General features: G+C 36.8%; 1 protein-coding gene across 1 annotated transcript in view; it reads right to left on the reverse strand.

Moving 5' to 3' along the window:
- LOC135689853 (uncharacterized) overlaps positions 1 to 14,305 on the reverse strand; it is a 30,521-nt gene extending 16,216 nt beyond the window's left edge. The window contains exons 1-18 of the mRNA XM_089108611.1: positions 12,878 to 14,305; positions 11,754 to 11,864; positions 11,247 to 11,357; positions 10,496 to 10,606; positions 9,623 to 9,733; positions 8,806 to 8,916; positions 8,041 to 8,154; positions 7,023 to 7,133; positions 6,395 to 6,499; positions 5,602 to 5,712; positions 4,933 to 5,046; positions 4,447 to 4,557; positions 3,998 to 4,111; positions 3,513 to 3,653; positions 2,585 to 2,707; positions 1,566 to 1,778; positions 673 to 771; positions 137 to 232 (exon numbers count right to left, since the gene is read on the reverse strand). Coding sequence (XP_088964737.1) covers positions 137 to 232; positions 673 to 771; positions 1,566 to 1,778; positions 2,585 to 2,707; positions 3,513 to 3,653; positions 3,998 to 4,111; positions 4,447 to 4,557; positions 4,933 to 5,046; positions 5,602 to 5,712; positions 6,395 to 6,499; positions 7,023 to 7,133; positions 8,041 to 8,154; positions 8,806 to 8,916; positions 9,623 to 9,733; positions 10,496 to 10,606; positions 11,247 to 11,357; positions 11,754 to 11,864; positions 12,878 to 14,132 — 3,262 coding nt within the window. The 5' untranslated portion in view covers positions 14,133 to 14,305. The remainder of the gene's footprint in view (positions 1 to 136; positions 233 to 672; positions 772 to 1,565; positions 1,779 to 2,584; positions 2,708 to 3,512; positions 3,654 to 3,997; positions 4,112 to 4,446; positions 4,558 to 4,932; positions 5,047 to 5,601; positions 5,713 to 6,394; positions 6,500 to 7,022; positions 7,134 to 8,040; positions 8,155 to 8,805; positions 8,917 to 9,622; positions 9,734 to 10,495; positions 10,607 to 11,246; positions 11,358 to 11,753; positions 11,865 to 12,877) is intronic.
- Between the last annotated feature and the right edge of the window lie 4,391 nt (positions 14,306 to 18,696).

Consider the following 18,696-nt stretch of genomic DNA (forward strand, 5'->3'; position numbering starts at 1 on the left):
TAGGAATCTTAAAAATTCATTCCCAGAGTATAGACATTAATTTATAGAGGTATCAACCATGGATAAGATATCTGTTTTTTCTTTTTTTGTTTCTATAAATTTTTCTAAAAGCAAGTCTCAACATAAGCTGTCTCACTTGAACAATGTTGTCCATCGCCAACGTAGCCAGGGTTGCAGACACAGGTTGTACTGGAAATACACCGGGCTTCACGATGGCATTTACTGCACTCATCTGTAAAGAGAATGTTAAGCCATTAGCGTTGAAGGTATTCTACGCATCATGCAATCAATTTGATGAATGAAGAGATCACCCGCATAAAGAAGATTGATAATTGCATGATGATATGTATGTAAATGTTATGAAGTTGAGCAACCTAAAATCTTTCGAGAAAGAGCTATCCCCGTCTCTTAACGGGCATGCTCAGTGGTGATCAAAATCTATTTAGCGCACTTTTCGACTAGATGGACGGGGGATCATTCAGCAGCTGGATCACTAACAGATGGGTCTTTCTCAAATCTCATACTGTAACTAAAGAAAGGTGCAAGAAGTATTCTATCAGTGATCTATCAGACAGCTTTTACAAAGAGCACCTCCCCTCCAGCAACAACTTCATGAATAAATTGTGATGACATGACATTAGTAATAAACATGAGATTTTAAGATTTACATGCCTCGGATACACTCGTAGCCATCTCCTATGTAGCCGGCCCTGCATCGACATTTGCCTCTTACGCAGATCGCATGAACATCGCATTCGGCACAGATGTCCTCTGTGAGTCAGGAAAGAACGACAAGATTTGAAAATACAACATGGTTCCAAATAATAAAACAAATCAGTGATATTTGAACTCTTGAATTCCAAGCAGAGGCATGGCCCTCTGGTAGCAGTGACAATGGAGACAAAAGACGGCAAGACATAATACAGTTGATCAAGTGAAAGAATAGCTTATTTTATTCAAACAATTTTAATCTAGGAACAGCTCATACTCCTCTTGACAGCATATTTAGGAATAAGGAAAGGGAAAGTTTATGGTGAACTGATTTTACCAAATGCAAAGAACTTTGCTCAGCTTATTCGAAAGATGAACTACTTTTATTTTACAATTCGTAATATCACATATAAAATATAACTAAATTTTTGGCAATTTTAGAACACTTATAATTAAAGTTGTATAAAACGCAATACGAATTTATCGTGACGAATTCTTTAGAACCTTCGGAACATACAGTATTAAGCCAGGTTATACATTTTAGTATTGAGTTCTCGTTGGTTGGTGTAGATATTGCCCGAGAATACTATACAATACTTGGTTTCTGAGTCATTTTTTCGAGTTAGGCGAAGTTATCGGTGAATTTGTGAGCATCTTAGTTAAGGGCCTAAGTTGATAAGATCGATCTCGAGAATTGTTAAATTGTTACGGAAACCTGGTGCCAGTTCCCGACACCAATCAAATTGAAAAAACTTAAAATGACTATGAATGTTTTCCAATTTTTTGGAAAGGATGTCCTTTTTAATGCAAAGGTCAACAAGCAAGTTCTCATGAAATGAAATTGTCAAACATACCTTGGCAGTGACCGCCACTAAAGCCAACGAGGCAAATGCATTTATATGATCCATTGCGACCAGGTTTGCACGTTCCTCCGTTTTGACATGGGTTCGGATGACACATTTCATCTTTAGGTGGTGAAGGTTTTGTTGCTGGTCTGGGTGGAGTGGGGGTCGGAATAGGAGCTCCACCCTGACCTCTTTCTGGCATTGGTGGTGCTCCACCCATAGCTACAAAGCAAAATAAATGTTCATTAAGCCAGATTGAAAATGCAACGAGATATGCAACTTTGGTGGCATAATAAATTTTATGAAAATTGATATTATTGTGTGTATACTTTGCATGTATTGTGACATTGTTATGTTAAATATATTGCCCGAGACTATATGCAATAACATATTACCAAGTTGATAAGCAAGCAAAGATGCAGAGATGCGTAATTCTAGAATAATTAATGTTAGACGCAAAATAAATGGTTATTTATTAGATAGTAACGGAAAGGGAAGAAGTTTCAAAGGCGTAATACACCACTTAAAGTGTCACTTAAAGCTTAATAGACTAATACTAGGTTTTTGGAAAGAATATTGAATAAATAAAGCAGTGTCGATAATATGTTTCATAAAGTAGTTTCAGATTTTAGATGGCCATACTCAGTTGCCTGGTGGTTGAATTAATGCCTAATCTCACATTAGCAGCATTGAATCTTTCTTTCTCCGCATAAAAAAGTCAAATTGTGCAAACAATTAGCGATAACAATTTACTACCAATGTATGGTTGTAGCTAAAACTTGCGACGGAGAGAGCTGATATCATAGTGCGGTTCAAGAAAAACAGGAAAGGGTTCAGCCATCTTGGTAATTTAAAGAGATTTCCAGTTCTTGCTTCTTTCAATTTATTGGGAGAGCACTCTTCCCATCTTTGGAGAGCACTCCCCCCCTTACGTGTTCTTAAGTGCTAATTAAGGGTATTAAACCCTCAGTGATGAGTCCACTCTGATGGGTATTAAAGAGGCAGGATACTGTCAGCAAAATTCTTACGTCCACTTTCGCAGTTTTTGCCAGAGAATCCAAACTGACATTTGCAAGTATATGTTCCCGTCTCTCCAGAGATACACACTCCGCCGTTGAGGCAGGGCGAGGATGAACACGGATCGCCGCCCCCTGTAATGTTAGTTTAGTGTTAGTGTTATGGTTAGTGCTAGGCTTTCATACCCATGCTTAAGACATATAGATAGACAGCGGCAGTGCTTCACACCTATTCTTTAGCAGTTAAGAGTTAGCATTTGAAGTTGATTAAGAGAAACCTCTATCAACGGACACTATCTGATAACGGACAATGCCAAATAACGGACGACGTAAAACGATGTACTTCCCGACGTTGATCGTCTCTACACAGTAAACAGCAAGTCAGATCTCGGTGCTTTCCGTTAAATAGGGGTTTCCTGTAGTAATTGATTGTCACTAGCGTTAACCTACTTCTTTATTTGAGAAGCAAACATACAATACTGTTATGAATATTTGTAAAAATTTGATGCTAATGTTTATTTGAATTTGGCCGTGAGTTCAAAAATGAATACTACTCAAACTAAGGTATTATAAATGATATATTCTAACTAGAAGTCAGAGATAGAGGTTGGTCCCCTAGAATATTTTCTGCTTCGTAAATATATCCTAGCTAACTTAGCATATTGAAATTTGTCTTCCTAAGCAACAGAAATGTTTCTTACTTCCTTTAGAGAGCACACTTCGAGTTCTTGTTCTCCCGAATGTAAAAGTCGCTCAAAAATTTATATTTCTATGTTTAATGAGACATTAAGGTGAAAGTTTTCCTTACTTAAGATTATTATAGGATAAATTCTAGAACTCTATTTTTGTTAGCTAGATAGAAATTAATTGTTAAAATTATTTCAAAATGAAATTTCATGAAGTTCAATGTTCTGCTTTAGAAAAGAATCATCGTACCAACCTTTACTTTCTCTGATTTCACAATAGACACCTACGTAGCTGTCTTTGCAGATACATTTGAATTTACCATCTGGCTCGTCAACACACGTTCCTCCATTTTTGCAAGGATTGCTTTCACAAGCTAGGGTCGGAGGAGGTTTTTCTAAAACGATAAGTAAATACACAGGTTAAGTCAAAAGCTACATCTTCCTCTTCTATTTCGATCTCTGCTTCTCTCTTGCAGTTTACTTTCCTTCTATTCTTTGTTGATGCATCTAAAAATATTTTCTAGGAAATCTCACTAGTATACGAGCGTCTGTAATTTTTCCTAATCGTGCTTATGGTCTTTGACATCAGTTTGATAGTAGGAGCGAGCTATACTTTTGGTCATTATCAAATACCTTAATGGTATTGATCACTTGAAAATAGCTTTGCGTCACAAAAAATTTGAAACAAAAAAAAATCTAAAAATATTGTTATCATCGATTAATTGAAGATAAGACATACCTTCGTTGACTTTTTTGCAGTCTCCAGAATATCCCGACCCAAAAAATCCGGACTGGCAAACACAATGTCCATGCTCACAGTAGGCATGAATATCGCAGTCGCCGCAACGATCAACTGAAATAGAATTCAAATCATGTCACTGAGATAAATGAAGAAAAGGACGAATTAGTTAGAAATGGAGTCAAACAAATCCTGTTATAGTTCGGAGATACACATTTTACATTTTTAGCAACTAATATTTGGTTTAATTTTCTGCTGAATTTGAACAATCTGAAAAGGTTTCTAAAAGAAAATTTTAAAAAATTTTACGCTTGCATAGGAGAATATTAGCTGAGTCTTAGGTGAGTCTTGGCGATAGTAAAGTAGAAAAGATATTTATCATATATATAGAGAAGAAGTTATTTCGATTAGTTAAGAGTTTTAATAAGTAAGTTGATTAGTAAAAGGACCTTCACAGAAGTCTCCACTGAATCTAGATCCACAGACGCATCTGAACGTTTCTTTTTCACTAACACAAGTGCCACCATTTTGACATGGAGTCGAGGCACATGGATCGATTTCTGAGATAGAGGTTAGTAGAAGAAAGATAATGTGTTAGACAAGTGACCGCAAGCAATACTGAGGCTTGTGGACTTACAAGCGGGGTTTTAGTCACTTCCAAACTAGGAGCGTATAGTTAGGGGTAGAAAATACATTAGATGAAGGAAAAAAACCTCTATCAAATCAAATAACAGAATTATTTAGTTACAAAAAAGTTTTCAACAGAAATGTCGAGTTTAACTTTTGATAAGCCAAAATTTTGATGCTTGGATTAGTACGATTAACGGAGAATTAGTAATTAAAGAGGGTAATGGAAGATAATAAATGGATGTATTGAAATAAAGACAGATTCATATTCAAGAGTTAAATACGCGAACATCGCAATGCAAACATACCATCGCAATGCCGGCCATGCCATCTTTCACTGCAAATGCAAAGGTATTCTCCTTTGCCGATGTAATTGCATATTCCAGTGTTTTTGCATGGATTATAAAAACATGGATTCATTTCTGAAAATTCAATTCATATATGAAACTACAGGTATACTTTAGTATGGAAAGTGCACTAGGTTCCGGGTTGGAAGTCCGATTTTTACACTTAATGGGATCATCAGACATATGGTTACATGTTGATTTCATGAGACGCTGAACTAGCAAATGCAACTTAGAATCATCTTGTTCTAAACACTAGATCCCATGCAATTCTGCCTATAAAATATTTAGCCTCTTGTAACTGGCTGGTTAACATAAATCTCAGTTATAGGTACATTACTATTATAATTTGATTGACAAAAGGAAAATTTGTTGCAGTAAATAGTGAAGAATAAGAAAGAGTACACGAAAAAAAGAATTGGAGGTAGGCCAAAGAATAAACTTTTTTGATTGGAAAAATATATTTTAGTTATGTTCAAGACATCAGACTGACTACAAGATCCTTCGGGCTTCAATAGGCCTTCTCATCCTTCTATCGGCACGCTCTTTGACAGATATTTTTATGCAAATTTAGTGATAAATATATATATTCTAAAATTGTACAATCAGAAAACCCAAACAATTTTTACAAACCTTCGCATTTTCTTCCTATGAAACCAGATGCACAATGACATTCATAAGTTCCTGCAATATCTCGACACGATGCTCCGTTCTCACAAGGATTTGGATGGCATTTTGACTGAACTGTTGAATTAGGAATCGGTGATATGAAAATATTGATAGAAAAAGGTGAAACGAGAGAAATAATGTCAGTCACTACCGTGCAACTTCGAGTTTTATGAAAAGGTTGCAAGCAAAATATTAGAAATGAAAATTGAACTTTCTTGATTGAACTAGTTACATAAATTTTCTGATTTCAAAGCTCTTGCACAAAAAGTTATCACAACCAAAATTTTTGTCAAACTTCGATTCAATGGAAGAAATTTTAAGGCGGGCTGGCAAAGTTGACTGATTGTGAAAAAAAATTACAAGCCTCGTGCTTTTGAAAAATATAGAAAAGTTTTACTACTTGATGTTGATTTAGGAAAATTCAACTGTTTTTTGCCAAAAAGGATTTTGCAAGGAGCAGCTGAATTAACAGTTCCAAGAAATTTTTCAGCATATTGAAGTTAGCACTTCTAACTTGAAAATCTGCAGAAAAATCCTTTTTGCTAATTTATGTTTTTTTAATAGCATTGTCTATAGCGAGATATATAGACGATAAATTTTGCAATGCTTATTTTCAAAAAGGTTGTCAACGATTCTTATGTATTATGTATAGGCAGACTTTCTATTCAATGCATCCTTATCAATGTGAGTAAAATATACTGTTTTGAGAATGAGACACAACATACAAATGTTTATGCATGGCACTTGAAATTCTTACCTTCACAAACATGACCATTGCCAGAATAACCGATTTTGCAAACGCAGCTTCCATGAAAACATTCTGCGTGATCGTCACAATTGCTGCATCCCATTTCCTTTCTCTCTGTTACAAAGGTAAATGATAACTTTCATAACATAAACCAGATTGAACATTAAATCATTAATTTCATATAATTCTATTTTATCATCTATAAAATATTCTGCAAAAAGATTATTGTTACTTATAAAAAGGGCAGGAATCCCACGTAGATGCGATTCCAGAAACAAACGATATCAATCAATATTACAAAATCTCGATAAAATGTTGAGGTAGCAGCCCAAAGAAGACATTTTTAGCAAAGCAAGTACTATTGTGAACTGTGAAGTATTATTATGAATGGCTCAGATATTACGCTAAATATACTCATCAAGGTATACGTTCCAATATCTGCCGGTTGACAAAATCAAATCACACTTATATATAAATACGATACCAAGCCTAAGTTTCAATAGTGTTTCTAAGAAGGGGAAGCCATAGTAGAGACAGTCCGGAGATGGGACAGTATGAAAATGAGGCAGCATTGCTGTAAACAGTTCTGATGTTATGAATGGCCTATCTTAAAAAAAACAATGACTCAATGAGAAACCTTGACACTGCTGTCCTGTCCAGCGGTCAGCACATATGCAGCTGTATCCTCCAGGTTTTTCAACACAAACACCACTGTTCATGCAAGGACTTGAATGGCAATAGCTTTCGGCTGAAAAAGATCGTAAACATGTTAAAACAATAAGACAGACACTTATTGAAAAAACAAATGCAGCCTTCATTCTAAAATGCGGCTCAAATTTGTCAAAAAGGTTGGTATGCTGTCCTTTATTTGCCTGAAAATCGGAGGCACCCCTATGTGGCAAATCTGCCGACGAGCGCCTCTAGATGGCAAGAATCTCCTCATCTTGAAAAGAAGCATTTTTCAAAAGTGTCTGTCACATTTCCAACTCGCCCTCCCCTCCCTTATTTTTAGGTATTATCTATTGCTCGATTAAGAATAAGTTTTAAGTAAATTGAATTTGAGAAATTTTTTTGCATTCAACTGCCTCAAAGACTCATTTATCTTTAACAATTAATCTAAAAAAGTTGCGAGAATGAGAAACATTGCAGGTGGAAAAATATCGTAGGAAAAATTTAGACCTTATTGATTTTCATTCTGTATTTCATTTCATTTCTTTTTTATTTCGTGGTTAAAGAAACATGCAATGTTATGATTAACTATAAGCTTTTTCTTGAATTGCTTCAATATCTTATGAAATATTCATAAATTTCACAACTACAAAGTAAAATATAAAAATTATTTTCAAAGACAGTAATTTCTCATATCTAGTTCTCTAAACTTATTATAATGAACACTAAGAATGTCAAACGTAAAATAAGCATGTAAAAATTGACTGTAAATTTTGAATTTAATGTTAGCAAGTGGTATCAACAGGCAAATTCAACAAAATGTCCAAAGTTGATAAAAAGGTTGATTGTAATTTAGGTTAGATTTCATGGCCTAGATACCCTTTGTGAATTACATATGGATTCGTTTGTTGAATGAGTTAATGAGTTAGTTAGTTAGTTGCAGAGGTTATCATGTAAGGAGGTTAATAAGTTAATTGTGTTAGTACCTGTACAGGTTTTACCAGCAAATGAACTCGTGCATGAGCACCTAAATCCATTATCCTCATCCATACACGAACCACCGTTGGCGCATGGATTTGGAAGACACCTGCTCGCCCTTACTGCAATTATAACCATCTCATTAGACTTACGTCGTCAAAAAAATAAATGAACAGAGTTCTACAGTCATTCTTAGGATTATAATATGGTTCGCTTCACTTCAAACTAACATTCCCCCGAAAGATTTTTTCAATAAAATGCTCGCAAAAGGTCTGAGAATCTATCTGCGGCTCGAATGCAATTGCAAAGTTGCTATGCAACTTGTAGGCCAGTAATTCTTTTCCAATAACAGTGTGTCGCATTTTGCAACAAGGCAGGAAATTTTTCTAAAAAAACATGGCTCTAAAAGAATTTCTGAAAACAGCCCTCTCTACTTTAGAGACCCACCGCCTACGTGACTAAGCGGACTACCCACTGGCGGAGACTGGTTCTTCAAAGGCTGTGAAGACGAAATTCAAAACACAGTTGAATTTATCACTGACCATTCGATGATCTTAGTAGCAAAAGATAATAAAAAACAGAAAATTACTTTAAAAACCTGAAAGCCTCCGCAATGTCAAGTTATTGTTTAGTGTTAATAAATGTTAAGAGAATTAGAATTATTTGGCAGAATATAGGATTTGGAATATCTGAAATTAATGTAGAATATCAGTAGAACTCTGGATCAATAAGTTCGATGATTGATTGGATGTGTGAGAAAGTGGGCCACTTACTTGCACAGCGTGTACCAGAGTATCCTTCTTGGCAGGCGCATGTGTATGAGGCTCCAGTGTTTGTGCAAGCCGCTCCATTTAGACAGGGCGAATTATGGCAATGATCAAACTCTATCAATAACAACATCCTTTTGAATCATATTGACAATATTCCACATATTGTTGAACTTTATCAAAGCTTACAAATTGCTATCTTTAAGGAGGGATTGACGCCTGGGAGAAAGTGGTGTCATAGTCTGTCCAAAAATTGTTGCATCTGTCGGACAATCTGGATGAAATTATTTAAAATAGGCCGTCTTGTTGCTCATACTTTTATGCAAACGTTTGCCAGTTGCCATGAAATTCCCCTCCCCCCCTTTGGAATTGAATTCAATTGCCTTCACAGCCCTGGGTTGGAAATATTTATGGTTTGATGATCAATAAATGAATTGTCATCAGTTACAAACAGAGGAAGGTTGTTTAACATTATATATAAAAACATGTTGTAAAAGGGGACGCTTTAAGACTTTGTGAGACCGTATCATTGTGAAATTTGTTGCCAGAAAAAGTGAGCTAAAGGAGGTTTGAATGAATGGGCATGATCTTGCAATTCCTTCAAGGAGAACAAGACGGTTTTCGTTTGACATATATTTAGACAAAGTCAACTACCTCTATGAAGATTCTGGTACTAAAATTCTTAAAATGGTCATAGGAAGGACTGGCATCATCAAGAGAATCAAATACATCGATTTGTGAGATAATATCTCTTAAAAATACTGTCAAAATTGGCAACAAAACATCAAATTGCTCATAACAAAATTAATGACAAAAGACATACCTTCACATCTTGAGCCCTTGGCAGCTTCAGAGCAGATGCATTCGAATTTGTCGTCTAAGTTGATGCATGTGCCTCCGTTTTTGCACGGGTTATTGGTGCAATAATCAACTCCTGATAAAAATGGATTGGAGATTGTTCATACAACGAAATTGAGCTATGTCACAGAATGTCACAAGGGTCTAATATAAACTCATACTGAGAGTTTTCTGTATGAAAAATGATCTCAAACGCTGTCTGTGAAAAGAAAACAATTTAGAATTGACAAGCTTCAAATTTTGTGGCTGAGAATGTTCGAGGAATGATTGAAATCCCCAAGTTTTGAGCTAGCAACTGATGCAGCGTTTCCACTAGCCAGGGTTAAAACAAAAACAAGTCAAAATGTTAAAATGTGAAAAAATGGAAATGCCAGTTTCCTTTAAACTCGTCCTAATCCGTATTTGATCGTTTCCACTAAGCTGGATTAAAGATACCCAGGCTTGAATTTAAACTTAGCCCTCTACACCTTCAGATAAATCAGATTTAGATAATTATAATCAGAAACCAATGCACGCGGAGCTACATGAGAAAGCAGTATTCACAGCAACAGTCCTTGACATTTTCATAATACGCTGTTGTTGTTGTAAATGGATTAAAAGCTTTCCAGATCTGGCGTCCCCGCTAGTGGGAACGCAACGCAAAAGCGGACAATATCTAATCCGTTGTTGCTTTAAGCCTGGCTAGTGGAAGGCTGCCTGAGAATCATTGATCGATAATTATTCTGATATCATTTTTAAACCTTATTAAGTCTGGTAACACATATAACTATCTGACAGTGTTGATGCGGAGAGCCAAGCCAAGGTCTAAATCTATAAAGGGTAGATGAAGAAATCTTGCCTTCGCAGTTCTTGCCCATGAAACCAGCTGAGCAGCCACACCGATAGTCTTCGTCAAGGTCATGACAAAAGCCGTCGTTCTTGCATGGGTTGGGGTGACATCTGTTAATAACTGTTCAAAAAAAATTTTTTGTTAACGATGAAAACAAATGCACTAAGCAGAGCAAAGTCAGAGCAAATAAAGAATTCAAAGAATTCGCAAAAATACAGCCAGTGAATGCAAAAATGGCATCGTCTTATTATGTTGTTCTTAGAGTGTTTGGTAAATAAGGTAGATTGCATGGTTGCATGTTTTCTTGTGATCAATTAACTACAATACCTGGAAACTTATGCAGCATGTTTCTATGCTATTGCATTCTGCTTGTTTTGTATACAATGACAATTAGAAGTAAACTCAATAACATACAACTGCAGTGCCTATCATGGCGGGTATAGACTCCAGGAAATCGAAGTTCCCACCATGAAAGGCACTTACAATTAAAAAATTGACAATATTCTGAATAAAAAGGAACCACATAGAATGTCAAGTTTCTGTCTCACATTAGATGTCAGGCAACGATATCAGCGAGTAGAAATCTAGAAAAGAAACCGCAGACGAAAAACAGCCTACATGCTGCTTATCATATTGAAAATAGCTGAATCTCCGCAAACTTACATTACATATACTTGATTCCTACACTTTAGAGTGGATTCCTATAAGGACACTTTGGCAGTTGCAAAAAGCGTAACGCACAAATGAATAGACAACTTACTTTCACAGTACTCTCCTTTGTAGCCACGAGTACACGTGCATTGAAAACCGTCCCCAGTCTCGTAACAATCAGCACCGTTTTTGCATGGGTTTGGCTGGCATTGGTTGATCTCTAAAATTGAAATCCATTCATACTTTAAATGCCGTTCGATGCGCATGTGCAATAAACAGTTTGTTTTTAATACTGTATGAGCTTCCATCTTGCTGGTATGTTTCATTTTCTGACTTTTTCATGCGATGAAGATCAAAGATTTGGACTGGTTTGAACTTCCTTTTTCGACTCATACGATCAAAGCGGATAGTCGGGCGTTCTAAGTTACGTTTTCTAAGGTTCTAAGTCAGGCGCATCCTGGCATTGAAAAATATCAAACAGTTGGAACATCTCGAAACATCTGGATCTTTATAATTCCAAACTAGGGCTAATAAGGAAATATCAGAATCATCAAAAGGAAATATGCATCTATGTACCCTTGGGTAATCCGGACAAGGTGAATAAAAGTGTACGTACCTTCACAATGAGACCCTTTGTACCCAATGGAACAGGTGCACTGATAACCATGTTCCATGGCAGTGCACGTGCCAGCATTTCGGCAGGGATTTGGGTAGCACCGGGCTTTAACTAAAAATATTAAAATATGTTTGGTAAAGTAAGAAATATGAATACATTACAAAAGATACAAAATCCATTATCAAATATTAGATGCTTCTTAACATCCTGTATTTACAGTGCAAGAATTGGTTTCAACTGAGCAGTCAGACGTATTTTATCACTTTTATTAAATTTGATACTTTCCTCGCAATTTTCGGATATACATTAGCTTTACCTTAAATAGTTTAAGAAAAATATGTATACTGCCGTTAACGAGGCTTTTTAAAAATCTGGATGATATATTTCGAATTTTCCAACAAATACAACGGTCCTTACAAAACTGCAGTTCAGCAAGCCAATAGCAGTTCTCTTTTATATAAAAAAAGAGAGGAGTAAACACTCAATATTGAAAGATAACATTACAAGAATATGCCATTTTTGTAAAACTTTTGTGACAGTGGTACATGTAAACAACCTTTATCCAGATTTAAAATTGTCCTTATGTTCGGTTTTGTTAAGATTATAGCTTATTCAGTGTCAGCCTTTCCTTTAATTTTTACAAAAGCCAAAAAAGGAATGACCAGGGATCGAATCAAATAAGGAGATTATGGTAGATATTCACAAAGCTTTTTGGAGTTGTGAAGTATCCATTCCATCGCAATCATCAACTTTCGCCGAGACCCTAATCTGATAGAGTCCCAGAACAGTGCATTGCCATAGATCTGTTTAGAAGTCAATATTCTAAATGCTTAGAAGCGAAAAGCAAAGGTCACAGTGACTGCAAATGCCACTTGGTGTGGGGCAGAAGAAACAGAAAAGGAAATGGGATTCTGAGTAGGAAAATAGAAGAATGAAGGGAGGAACGTTGCCCATTTAAGGTCCTTTTCGTTATCCCTTCCCTATGCAATAAAGTCATGTATGGCTCTTCAACGGTAGCAACTTAAGATACTGGCAATTTTGGGTTTCAGCTCAAGCCCTGCTTATTTTTGGCACATCAAATAGCACTAAATAACTTATCGGTAAGACCTTCATGCGTTACCAACCTAAGTGATGGTGGTGCTCAACACTGTGGTGCTCATGAACAACATGCTCTGGATCGGCAATTTGAATAGGCGAACCGTGAGAATCATAGGAGTCGTCGGCATTGTCTTCCTCTACATCACCATGATCATCGTATTCAGGATGATGGAAGTGATCGTCATGATCTTCGTCGTGCACATACTGATCGTCGTCATGATCGTAGTGATCCGTATCAGGATGATGGTGATGATGATGATGACCATGCTCTACAACATGCAACTCATTGTTCATATTGTACTCCTTTCCGTTATCCAGCGTGACCTCTTTGCCTCTCTCGAAAATATGCCTTGGAGGATGTGAAAACATTTTGGGCGGCGGCAAAGAAACGAGTCCAAGCTCACTCCCCTGCACATCAACGTTACTAGAATCACCTCTATATTCATTATGATTAAACGGCAAGTGATCCTCTGCAACCGGCACACCGCTGTCCGGAGGGAAAGAAGGGTATTCAGTTTGATGGAACGGGGATAACCGAGGTACTTTGTAACCTTCAAATCCGGCACCATTCGAACCATCGTGAAATCCTCCAAAATCACGGTCAATAATATGATTATGTACACCCCTGTGTAGTCCTCTAGAGTGCAGTCCATATTCTCTAGGAAATGGCAGGAACAAATGTTTCGGCTTTCCGCCGGTTACTTCCGGAGAGCGGACGTTGGGGTAAAAATGTACCGGAATGTTTTCAGAGTTAAAATGTGGAGGAACAATCTCAAAGTTTTCATGACTCCGTCTTGACAGGCCGGGAATTTCCAAAACATGCAAAGGATCTCGAGGGCGCGGAGCGAATCGCGATTTTGGGGGTGGCCCAAAAACATTTATCATTCCCGGTAGATTTATTACTCTTGGTGACCCAGGATCCTCCATTCGCCTTTGCGCCGATAAATCAAAGTCTCTTGCTGGTTCGGAAACCTCACTCACTTGCCCAACTGATTCGCTAATGTCATTTTGCTTGCCAGGGCCTAGCTGACTCATAACATTTTCCAATATATCAGTCTTTTTCGAATGCACACTTTTCTTTGCTTTTGTGCTGGTTGTATTTAGAACAGCCGGGATATTCTTGTCCGGTGCCAGCGCACTTAAAACATTTGTAAGTTTATATTTCGATGGTTTATTTGATACATTCTTTTCTTTGCAACTAACAACAATTACTAGGCCAGCTGCCACAAAGAACCAGAGCAGGATGTCCGTCCTGTTTGACGTGCGTTTTCTCCGCGACATTGTCGTCCCCTGTCAGCAATAGGCCATTTCTGCATTATTTCATGGCTCCAAAATGAAAAAAAATATATTTTTCAGAGAGAATATAAAGTTTTCCTTACTATATGCTTAATTGTCGTCTTTGAAAAGCTATCAAGTTAATTTTTCACGCTCCAGTGCCACAAGCAAGAAAACTCTAGACGGTTCAATGGATGGGTCAGGTGACTTGACTGAGCTGCGCCCTTCAGATAGCGAATCGGCATTGAGAGGTTGCTTGTTCATTGACTTGACAACAAACGTTGATTTGCAATCTACACGAAATACAGAAGTATAAAAGGGTCATGTATCCAGGCTTGTGGTAATACCGTTCAAAGATCCTCGAGCGGCAATAGACTTTATTTCCATGGCGATAAGCTTGTTGCTATAGCAATAAAATGGTCGCGATTCACTGCGGCGACTATAAGGTTGTAAGGATGTTCCTTCAGGACAGGCTGGATAATCCAGGGAATGGGTCAGTGTTTAGGAACTATCGAGAATTGCAAAAGTTTTATACACTATCCTTTGGTCCACACCTTTAATGATAAAACGCTCAACGCGTGAAATTTGCAAGAATATGACTCTTTTAAAAAGTCATTTCTCGTGAGTAAGGAAAACCAAATATTTATTGACACTAAATATTTATTGAGTATAAATTTTTTGGTTATTCATTATTAAAAATTTTGGTACAAGAGAGAGGCAGGAGGAGACTTTGTATGGATGCGAGGAATTCCGAACAAATTTATAGGGGGCGCGAAATGCGAGGAATTCTGAAGAAATTTCCTTAAACCATAAGAAAAAGGAACAAGTTAAATTTGGCATCCCTATGACATTCATAGTAAATTATAACAAAGTCACACTCTAATAAGTGATCGTTATTAGTAATTGCAGTTTATTTGCAGAAATAGAAGAAAATCAAAGAGTCAATTGAAACCACATAAAATTGCTTTGTTCACAAAATTTTCTCATGTCATAATTTAAGCCCATTTTCGCAAGATTTGCCACATGCCCTCATTATGCTAACACATGAGTGCTATTTCCCCTAGACACTTTGTAACACTCTGTTTATCGTACTTTCATGACTTCTATCCAGCCTTCCCCATTGTTCAATACCAGCACTTGCTCATGGGAACAAAAAAGGATATGACAAAATCCTAGGACCCTGCCTGACCCTTCTTTTAGATGTATACGCCAAGCAGTGGATTCACAAACAAGACAATATAGTATTGAGTGGACTGGCTGATATGATATTACTGCATCTCTGGCTGACATGACACTACTGCCTCTCTGGCTGATATGATACTACTGCCTCTCTGGCTGATATGATACTATTGCCTCTCTGGCTGATATGACACTACTGCCTCTCTGGCTGATATGATACTACTGCCTCTCTGGCTGATATGACACTACTGCCTCTCTGGCTGATATGATACTACTGCCTCTCTGGCTGATATGATACTACTGCCTCTCTGGCTGATATGACACTACTGCCTCTCTGGCTGATATGATACTACTGCCTCTCTGGCTGATATGATACTACTGCCTCTCTGGCTGATATGATACTACTGCCTCTCTGGCTGATATGATACTACTGCCTCTCTGGCTGATATGATACTACTGCCTCCCTGGCTGATATGATACTCCTGCCTCTACTGAATAATTAAATACATTCGCTGTTAAAATACAGTAACAATTGTTTCATATCACTGACTGACAAATTTTTTAAGACTTTCAAAATATGATGTTATCTGGTAGTACAAAATTTTAAAAAGGCTTTAAAGAAAGAAGATATTATTACTATCTTTTAAAACGTATCTTTTATCTAAACCATTTTTAAAAGTTTAAATTATCACTTTGCTCTTTTTAAATAGGACATGCGAACATGAAAAAGGACGCCTTTTTCTTTTCTACTGAGTTGTTACAAATAAGTAGCATCGAAACTTCCATAGACGTAGAAGGCATAGAGGCTGGGGGTTGCAGCCCCCCCCCCCCCCCCCATCAGACAGAATTGATCGAATTCGATACTATGGCAAGAGAAATATTATAAACAGATGATAATAATTGAGCTGATTCTTCTTGCGAGGGGGGGAGGGGGCAAGCTCTTTAAATTGTTAATGACAAAAAAGCTCTGATATTCCACAGAAGGATGATCAATCAAAACTTGAAATGGTACAGTGGAGTGGATTTATGCGCATAAGCTTGTGGCCTTCTAAACCTAGACTTATCTAGCCAATCTGGATTAGCTCATATCAAGAAATTGAAATTTTTAGAATTGTTTCTGCATATGGACAGACTTTGCAGTTATAGTGGAATCCCTTTAAAAAGAATGTTTTTATTTGGTTTCAGTGACACTGAGAAGGCTATTTGAGCTAATACTTGAGAAAATGAAGTCAATTTTGCATCCTCGACAGCTTCTCCGAAGATATAGATTTTGACTACCATAAGGATCATGTATAGGCCCTCTGATGTTTCTCCAGTGTACTAATGATATATTCTTTGTTCTGAATGGAGTTAAAGTAACTGAATTTATTTAGACCCAGGAAAAAGTAAGAAAATAGAGTCTTTGAGAAGGTTACAGTAGAGTTGCGATTGCAAGCGTCATAGTGATTTCAAGTTGTTCTTGAACGTGACGTTGTTTCAGTATAAATAGTTTGTACTGAAATTTTAAGTTCACACGTCGATAGCTGGTCTGCAAATAAGAATTCCCTCCCATCCCTCCCCAAAGGATTTTAGACTAGCTTTACTGTAGTAGTGATTTTTCATTCTACTTGATGAAAAGCAAATGCCTAAGTATGCATTTTCTAGCTAGAATTGATAGCTTTAGCAATCTTGTGTTAAGTTTGATGATATTTTTTTCGTACTCCTTGTAATTTGATTTATTCAACTGTTTGACATGCACACGTTTTATTCGCAAAATGCTAAATTGACAAGTACTACTTTTGAAAGACACTAATAAGTAAATGTACTCAGCTACTATATCAATGTTGTTATTTTCAGTTGAATGAAATGAATTAGAAAATAACTTTGAATTTAAAAGCTATACTACTGTTTATTCCAGGAAAATATGTCAGCTAGAAGTGCCATCAACGATGAACCTTGAACTATGCCAAAATGGACAAAGGTTTACTGGTTCGTGTAAATGAATAGAATGTTACAAAAGTTTGAAAATAAATCAAAGACCAGGAAAGAATACAACACAAGCCACGTGGTTTTGGCTAGAAAAAGAAGCTTTGTAAGAAGAAATTCTCAGAAAACACCGAAAAAAACCATGGTAACACTAATAGTTGTAACTTCATAAAGATACTGTTTAGAAAATTACCTCCAAACCTGTTTTCATAGTCAGTGCTAATATAAGGAACTCCAAAAGATGCAATAATGATAATCCAGGAAAATGAAAGACAGCTCATATCAAGAATCTTTGTCGCTGCTACTACTGAATAGAGTACAGCTCTCGGTGTGAAATAATGATGACAAAACTGGCTATGATCTTTAAATCTGTCAATTTTCTAGCACAATGTTGTTTTAGTGATCCATTTTTAGACGTAAATGTCTCGAAGAAACATAGAAACAGATTCGGCAACACTGTTTATTAGGATAGCTTTTGGTATTTTCTTATCGCATAGCCAACCTGGTGAGCAGCTTCGATCAAAGCAAATCAGCAACCGTACCATCTGCATGCAGGACGGATTTCAAATCATTTTATCGAAGAATCACAGTCCTTTTTCGCCTAACTTCTACAATTATTGGAACCAATATTTTTTCCCACGCTGTAGTGCATGACATAAAATCTGGATGGCGAAAGGGGCTCGTTAGCGGGTGCTAAGGGTCAAGGGGCTCGTTGAACAAAGCTTAATTTTTGAGAAAGGGGGGCTCCTGCAAGAAGCCAAAGCTATGTATGTATCGATACTTTGCCATTGGAGAATGAATGGGGACCACGGGGACCTTCTAGGACGGTGTGTTTTTCTCGAGCTAAGGCAAAGCAATTTATGTAATTGATACATTACTTCAGGGGAATTAGTTGAGATGAGAGACACTTCTGTGCTAAAAAAATGCAAAGTTTTTTGCGAAGAAAGAAGATCAGATCGGGTCTAGTTTTCGTTCATTGTGGCCAGCGGAAGCAAAAAGAGATAAAGTCCTTTTGAAATACTACTGAAATTCAACTTTTTACACGAAATTTTATAAAACTCAAAAATCATTGTTTTGTTTCTTTGTTACTGCAACCAAAGCGATGATTTAAATAGACGCACAAACCAACTCATTGCCCCATCTAATACCTAGCTTTGTATTAATCAAATCAAGATAAACTTCTTATACAGTTAGCTATCCAACACTACGCTATTTTTGCTTCACCATACCAGAATTTCAACTGCTGGTACATCATTCTATTCGTTGTTTTAGCTATGTATAAACTCAATGTCGGTTGTCTTTTCATTTGCATAAGTAACTGAACGAGTCAAAATTGAAATAGTGCCTGCACAAGATTTACTTTAAACCAGCAGTGATCATGACCTTAAGTCCCACCATTCAAACAAGCAGGTTGTCCTGTTGTCCT

Source organism: Rhopilema esculentum, chromosome 5 (assembly GCF_057945365.1).
Source record: "Rhopilema esculentum isolate cy_ngs chromosome 5, ASM5794536v1, whole genome shotgun sequence".
NCBI classification, from domain to species: Eukaryota; Metazoa; Cnidaria; class Scyphozoa; order Rhizostomeae; family Rhizostomatidae; genus Rhopilema; species Rhopilema esculentum.